Source organism: Misgurnus anguillicaudatus, chromosome 16, assembly GCF_027580225.2.
Source record: "Misgurnus anguillicaudatus chromosome 16, ASM2758022v2, whole genome shotgun sequence".
In the NCBI taxonomy this organism is placed as follows: domain Eukaryota; kingdom Metazoa; phylum Chordata; class Actinopteri; order Cypriniformes; family Cobitidae; genus Misgurnus; species Misgurnus anguillicaudatus.
In genome coordinates, this window is record NC_073352.2 from 27,678,259 (window position 1) to 27,686,753 (window position 8,495).

Here is an 8,495-nt window from a genome sequence, read left to right on the forward strand (position 1 = left end):
AGTACATTTTAATCAAATGCGTCAAATCTATTCATGTGGTATAATTTATTTTAGATTTAAAGGTCACATTTCAGACATATAAAAAGAGAAAATAAACATTACAAAGTTAGTATAGAGAGTCAATTTAAACAATCAGTACAAAAAATCTGCTAGAGCACAACATTCAAAGTGTTAAACTCTGGAGTTATTCAGCCAACAAAGTAATCTGCGTGTCATTTTCAGACACTCGGCGTTATGTTATACAAACATCAACACACTTAAAGTCATCTCTGAAGTTCAGAAGAGCAGATTCATGAAGCTTTAAAACAACATGATGCTCAATCCACTAAACATTACTGCATAAAACGCAAATTAAAAAAAGTTTACTCAATTTTTTATAGTTAGATAATATATATTATTTACCTAGCACCTCATTTTAATACCATCTTAATGTTTTTTGTTAGTGTAAATTTCCTGTCGATTTCATTGGAAGCACATGCATTGTCGTGGTTACGTGCATGAACCAAAATGAACTTCCGGTCTGTATTTATTTATAAATCAGTCTGGCTAGTGTGGCTAAACTGATCTCTAAAACGATTACCTCATAGAAAATGAAATGTTTTGGTTTGCGAAAGACAAGGGTAAGATGACCAGCATGGATCACAGCTGTGCAGAGAGGTTTGGCAGCCGGGCAAGAATTAAAGTAGCTAACATTATACGTTAATTTTACACACTAACATTAGCTCAGTGCAATAGTTAACATCCGTTAGATATGATATATGAACAAATTTATTTTAAATTACTAGTCATTTATTTCCCTTATCATCAGAAATAAACTACCGTAAAAGGACTTGATTTTATGTGGAAGTCTTTCAGAAGTTCCGCTTATTTAACAAAAGCTGTTTGTTTAGGTTGTTACTGCTGAAACAGTCATATGCTTTGGCAATATGGGTACATAACAAAATCAAACTAATAAAAAATAATATAGTAAATAAATAGAGAGAGAGAGTGAAAGAAAGAAAGGGAGAGCGAGAGAAACAGAGAGCGAACAAGAGAAAGATTAACTATTACGATATATTTAATGCAAATGAGTCTTGGAGTTGATGAATCTGTTAGCTCTGCATCACATCGATTCATGTTTATAATTGCAGAAACTAAAACACATCAATATTTGTCCACCCAAACATTTTTTACTTAATGTGTGTGATTTCTAAAAAAAAGCAATATAATGCAACCTGACTTTTTTGAAGTCAGAAAATAATCAGCAATCTACAGGACCTCAGGGAAAACATGCCATTTATCTCATGTACCTTAAATGACCTCCTCCATGGAGCTATGAATATGGGCTTAACTTGAAATCCAAAACACTTTTAAGTCTCTGTTAATGTGAGAGGTCAGAACCTTGTGCGTGTCGTATTCAACAGCGTCTCTCATTGGTCATTAAAGCGCATCCTCGGCAGCGGTCAGAGGTCATAGAGGGGTCGGCAGAGGTCACCTCACATCAATCAGCTGATATCCACAGTCAGCTTCGGATGACAGATCGAGAGAGTTCACCGTCTGCCATGAGAGGCTGCAGTTTGTCAAAACACAGACGTATTACAATGAACACAAATGTATGTATGTAAAGCTCCTTATACATGACATGAGTGTGTTTGATCCTCACCGTGTGTGTCAGCCCAGCAGTGATATCATCATGATGACTCCCATGAACTGAGTGAAGAGAATGACAGGGGTAAAGAAGGACCAGATCGGCCACAGAGCCACGTTAAAACTGCAACACACACAGGAAACGTAGTCAGATGAAAGTCACAGCACAGGAATGATCTATATAGAGCCACATAACCACTTTTGTCATTTCATTGTAATTTAACAAGTTTGACTGTCTTTCTCTGCAAAACCCTCTAAGTGCATGCAAGCTTTTGTGGCAAAAAATTCACTTCTTTGGACAAGACATGAAAAAATCACTGAAATCACTAGAAATGCAAATAAAGAAATATAAAAATAAAGAAACTGAACCCAATACATTAGGGGGAGCTGTGACTGCCACAAACGAGTTGTATTCAGGTCAAAGTACTCACAAAGGATTCAAGCTTGTCGTTTTTCATCTTTAGTGGCAGCATTTACGCTGCTTGTTTGAAATGACTCAATTCCAATTTTTCTCATGTGGCACGGATCAGATATGATGTTAGCAGGAAAAAAGTGATCAGGTCTCATTCATATGTGGAAATAAAGCAGATGCATTCGTGTTCATGTCAAGACGTGTCATGCATCATTGAAAATGCGACACTGGCAAGTGATGTCCACACAGATGTAGACCACTTGGATCACATGACTTTTCTCAGCAGCGCAATAGAGGACTTAGTGGAGTAATGTTAAAGTTATATGTCTTGTTACAGAAATAAAGCTCTATAATCTTGTATAATCATTTCTTTTGTGTCCATTGCATATTGCGACAGTTTACTTCCTCTGTGGTTTAAGCTGTTCCGGGTCAGTATGTCTACCTTGAATTATTTCGACAAGTTTTAAGTGTAAATGTAGATATCGGACACAAGTCGCTTTTGAAAGGTCGTCAAAAAATCAAATATAGTCAACAAATCGGAGTTGGGCATCAAGATGTGCAGTGTAAATCCAGCCTTAGAGAACAAGTGCACAAAGTCAATGTGGTGTTTAGCGGATTCTGACAACAACCCAGTATTGCTGAATGGCACAAGGACGAGTTTTACGCAGATTTGAAGCGAAAGTATTTCATAAACATGCCAACAACATTCGGTTAATATCATCATTTTATTTTTGACAGAGGTGGCGTTTGCTTTGCATCTGAGCTCTTCATTTGCATGCATGTACCGTATTTTCCAGACTATATGTCGCATCAGTCAAACATGCATTTTGAAGAGGAAAAAACACGTCGCGTTTATTTAGAAAATGATTTCACAAAATCCAAGCCGAAGAACAGACATTAATCTGGAAAGGCAAAGTATTTAACTAAACAATAGCAAAGAACAGCAGGCTGAATAGGTGTCTGTACATGTTAAAGTAACATAAACAGTTATTTACACGATACACAACAGCATACAGAACATACCTGAGAGGTTAAATAAGCTAAATTAACATGATAAGCTCAAATAAATAACAAATCAAGTTCAAAAAGGTCCACATCACACTATTTATCCATTGAATTACATAAATAGAAGAGCAGCATAGACCGGACTCCCGCGGCTGTAGACGGTAATGATTTCTCTTGTACGTATAAGTCGCACCTGACTAGAAGTTCCAGGACCCGCCAAACAATAAAAAATTAGACTTATAGTCCGGAAAATATGATACTAGGCATGGGCCGGTTACCGGTTTCAAGGTATACCAAGGTTTTAAAGAGTAAAGGTTTCAAAACCACTAAGATTTTATGCGTTTTCAAGGTATAAGCTGTGTTTACACAAAATTAAAGATGCAATTTGTATAATCCGAGCTGCTAGAGGGCGCCAGATCAAATCAATAACAATGACGTAGATTAATGACGCTCTGAAGCAGCGTGGACTGATAGAATTTGTTGTCTTTAACTCAAAAGCTGATGGCCATCAATCAGACGGGAACGAGAAATCATGTTACACATGAGGTAAAGTAATCAAGTTTTATAAATGTTGTGTTTGATGACATCATTTTTTTTCATTATGTAAGGTTTCATGTATTGTTTAAAACGCAATTGTTAGTCATAGATGTTACAGTATTAATCCAATACGATGGTTTGTTAACACAGCACAGAATTAAGTGTTCAGATGAACAAACTTATCATAAAAAAAGTGAATGGCCCGACAGACGCTATTACTTCCGCATTTGTCCACGACACTGTTGTCATGTGGTTTTTACGTCAGTAAAGGCGGTAACAAAGGGTAACGTAGATATTAACGTCATTTACAGGCGACTGCACTGCCCCGTGTCACTGTTTAGGGCAGCAATTTTCTAATAATTTACAAGTAGTGCTGCCTCACGATCAGTCACGACCAATCGCCTGCAGAACAAAAGCCCCCGTTCACACAATAAATGTGTGTGTACTGTGTATGTTAATTATGTTTATATAAATAAAAACACATAAATGTATAATTTTAAGAAAAATATATATTTATATAATAAATATTTATATTTATATATAATATAGATTATATATAAATATAAACATGTATATACACAAGCAAATGTTTCTTAATTATATACATGCATGTGTGTATGTGTATTTATACATAATTATTATACACAATACACCCACATATATTATGTAAACAAAAACTTTTATTCCGCAAACGATTAGTCGCGACTAATCGTGAGGCAGCACTATTTACAAGTAGTTGAAAACATTATAGATATTGTCAGTAATCAGCTGGACAAAATATATAACACCAGACTAGTGGTTTTTGGATATTTTACTGCAAATATCTTACAAATTGTACCTTTAAGTTAAATAATTAAGTCGTAATTGATTTGATGTTTACATTTAATATTATAAATATTTATACATTTAAATTTTATAATTTTTTAAAAGAATATTATAATTTAAGGCCTTATTTTTGCCTGGCATACATGTTGTATGTTGCTTAAAAATAAAATGTATTGTGTCCAGTTGAAAAGTTGTTGTTTGTATATGCAGACATTTGAAAAATAACACATTTTAGTGTTGCAATGGACGCCAAAATTTCATACCGGCCCATGCCTATACGGTACACACATATATATACACATCTAGATGATTATATAATTGCAGGTCCATTTGGTGTCATTCTGTTACTGTCAAACTCGGTTACAAAGGTAGAATAACAGTGTTGACATTATGTAACAGAACTGCCAGTCAAACACAGAGAACACCAACAGAAAATAATATATTGTTATGGCTTGTAACATCTTGTGATCATAACAATGAGTACACAATTATTAAAATAATTAAAAATATAACTGTTTAAAGAATATAATGACTTTTGACACCAAATGTGCCCTCAATTATGTAATTGCCCACATATGCGTTCAGTTCAGTTGAACTTTATTCATTACCCGAAGGCCATTTTTCAGACATTCAGAAATCAGCACTGCTTAACTCCTTAACTCTGTTTTTATTATAACCATAAACTTTTTTTATAATTGATTTCTCTTTTGAATTCATAATGATGATCACAGGTGAGTTGTACGACAGGCAGTGTGTATAGGTTGGTTGATGGCAGCCTGTGTATGTATGTACTGAAGGTATGTATTGTTACTTACTTAAACAGCAGGACAATAAAAGCCTATCTCTAATCTATTACTCTCTCTGTCCTAGTCTAGGACCCGTCTGCTCTCACCTTTAAATACAGCAGCAAACCCTACCTTTAAAAGACTGCATGTTGCTTTGCTTAAAATTAATAAGCAACTCAAAAGATAATAATGTCAAATTTTCCTTTGATTTTGGTGTAAATATGACATAAAATAGAAAGTGTATTATCACAAGATTCATCCGTTTGCATCAGGACTCATTAGTTTTCAAATAAATGCTGATCTGACCTGCAGGACGCAGCAATGAAGGCAGCAGTTGTGACCGCTGGTATTGCAGGATATTCATGCTCATAATTCTTCATGCCTTTAATCCACTCAAGATACACGATACAGTAAGCCGCAAGACTTAGACAAAGTCCCAGTAACACCAGTCCAACAGCAAACCACCAACTACAACAGAGAAAAAATGTAAAAAATTAGGAAGATGAAATGAAGATAAATGGCTTTTTACTCCTCACCTTACAAGACTGAGAAGTGTGAGGAGAATTTACGCTCGTCTGTTTATCTAGTGGCCAGAATCATTATAAGTTATTCAAGTGTGAATGTGTTGTTGTGTTCGTTGGACGTGTGTGGCCTTCGCTGGACATGTGTGGCCTTCGCTGGACGCGTGAGGCCTTCGCAGCGGACCTGCCTGGTCTCTTCGCTGCGGACCTGACTGGTCTCTTCGCAGCGGACCTGCCTGGTCATCTTCGCAGCGGACCTGCCTGGTCATCTTCGCAGCGGACCTGCCTGGTCATCTTCGCAGCGGACCTGCCTGGTCATCTTCGCAGCGGACCTGCCTGGTCATCTTCGCAGCGGACCTGCCTGGTCATCTTCGCAGCGGACCTGCCTGGTCATCTTCGCAGCGGACCTGACTGGTCATCTTCGCAGCGGACCTGACTGGTCATCTTCGCTGCGGACCTGACTGGTCATCTTCGCTGCGGACCTGACTGGTCATCTTCGCTGCGGACCTGAGTGGTCATCTTCGCTGCGGACCTGAGTGGTCATCTTCGCTGCGGACCTGTGTAGTGTTCGCTTATATGTGACAAATAAACACTTGAACTTGAGTGAGTGTACTCCTCACCTGTGTATGTCACTGCTGTTCAGCACCACGCTGAAAAAATCCACATAGTAGGTGAGACTTAAAGATGCCACAATCCAGAAAACTGAATGACGATTAAAACGAGAGGTCTTGTACAACTTTACAGACTCCTCAGTTTGTACACCTGCACAAACACACATCATCACAACATGAGAGTGAGCTCCACATCGCACATAAACACCAGCTTAAATATAAAATATCCGAGCGGTTAAATAAGCGGTTTGTTCTTTTATGTGTATATATTTATGTGTGTTTCTTACTCGGCTCGTCGTCTTCTTCCTGTTGTTCGTGTGTTTTAAAGCGCCGCCGCACATTAACAAACTCGCTGATCTCCGCCATGACGCTGACGCGGTAGTGACGTAACGTTAAAGGGGCGGAAGCTCGTTTAGAGACGTCTACTTTCCATTATGTTTGATTTACTATGGAAATCTTTCAAGTTACGTTTACAAATAAAAATATTTGATTTACTAAAAAATACATTTTTATTTCCAATAATTAAACTATTTTTTAACACTGCCGTCTATCACCTCATTGTTGTTTCTGTTTTACAAAAGCTTTATTGTTTTAGTACTAGTACAGAAAATCACCTAAACATTTACTCTTTTTTAGGTCTGTAAGGCTAAAGCCAGGACTAGACCTTAGTTAAATAAAGATGTTTAAACATCTTTTATAAACCTGCCTTACAAAAAAGGTGTCACTTTTGTGTATCTTAAGACATATGAATGGCACTGGCATGTTTTAATATCTGTCAGACAGCTCAAAAATGTGTTTTAGTCTAAAGCCTTGTCTGTGAAACCAAGGGTCTGTGACTTAATATTGCTTTACGAACAAGACATTTTTAATCAGTAACCCACATTCTCTGCTCTGGTAACACAATGCTCTCAGACCTGAGCTACAGGTATATACATCTATAAACCCCTTAAAATAATCATGCACACTGAACTTTATAAACATGCTGCAATATTATTTGGACTCTAGAGAAATATTTAATGGTAATTCAGTGAATATTTGATATTTGTGTTGGAGTTCAGCAGGTCCATGTGCAGCTGAGCATCACCTGTTAGTGAGTTCAGGAGGTCAGCTGTTCAGGTGTGTAGACAGCAGCACAGGTGTGGAATACTGTATCCTGCCAACAGACCCTGGGCTCACTAAATCTAACCTAGCTAAAGTTTCCTGCCAGCTGGAACCAAATTCTCCTGAAACAAAGCGCATCTACTACTACTACTACTACTACTACACACACACATGACAAATTTGACCCAGTCTGTAAAAACCTAACTAAAGTCTTTTTGTGATTTACTGTTTTCTACATAAAAGTAGTCTAGATAATGTAAAGATCATGTGAAAATATAATGATATATTTAATGTTAACTGAGTAAGGCCATGTCTAGATTAAAATCAATGTAAAATCAAAATCTGATCCTCTTCATCTCATTATGAGACTTAAATCCCATTTTGCACAGGATTAGTATTCCGGGGAACCTAAAAATAAATGTTGTTTTGACAAAAATGCTGCATTTTTTTACAGCGTGGAATTATTATGAAATTAATATTATTACTTATTCTTGTCATGAATTAATAGGTTTAATTAAATAAAAATAAAATACCTATAAGGCTGCATTATTATGGCAAAAATCATGTATATAAGCCTATTATTTACATAATACTGTAATTGATATTATTAAAAAAGATAACATTTTTACAACTGCCTTACTATCAAAAATATAAAATAACTCGTGTAACTACAATAATTATTTGTGACCAAAAATCCTAAAGTAATCAGCTTACAATCCAGCTAAGACCAGCATAGGCTGGTGAGCTGGTTTTAGCTGGTCTCCCAGCTTGGTTTTAGCTGGTGTAGGAAGCTGATTTTGCTGGTGTAACAAGCTGGTCTAGCTGTGTTTTGGTCACTTTTTAAGCTGGTCAAGCTGGACTTAGCTGGTCAGGCTGGAAGACCAGCTGACCCACCAGCATGACCAGCTTTGTCAGGCTGGGAGGACCAGCGTAAACCAGCTAGTGCCACCTTAAACCAGCCAAAACCAGCTACCAGCTTATGCTGGTCTCAGCTGGATTTTTCAGTAGGGAAAACTAGCAGAATTAGCAGAAGACCGGTGGCCCGACCCCAGAAACCAGAATGCATGCTTTT

The 8,495-nt window shown here is 37.0% G+C and overlaps 1 protein-coding gene across 2 annotated transcripts; it reads right to left on the reverse strand.

Moving 5' to 3' along the window:
* Window positions 1-26: 26 nt before the first annotated feature.
* tmem128 (transmembrane protein 128) lies at window positions 27-6,752 on the reverse strand. 2 transcript variants are annotated; one of them, XM_055177646.2, is made up of 5 exons: window positions 6,610-6,752; window positions 6,332-6,473; window positions 5,497-5,658; window positions 1,643-1,750; window positions 27-1,536 (listed from the first exon to the last, which is right to left on the reverse strand). In XM_055177646.2, the coding sequence occupies exons 1-4, from the start codon at window positions 6,686-6,688 to the stop codon at window positions 1,651-1,653; spliced, it is 483 nt and encodes a 160-aa protein (XP_055033621.1). In that variant the 5' UTR covers window positions 6,689-6,752; the 3' UTR covers window positions 27-1,536; window positions 1,643-1,650. The 2 variants fall into 2 exon arrangements, with proteins under 2 accessions (XP_055033621.1, XP_055033620.1); XM_055177645.2 differs by having other exon boundaries at window positions 27-1,549.
* Between the last annotated feature and the right edge of the window lie 1,743 nt (window positions 6,753-8,495).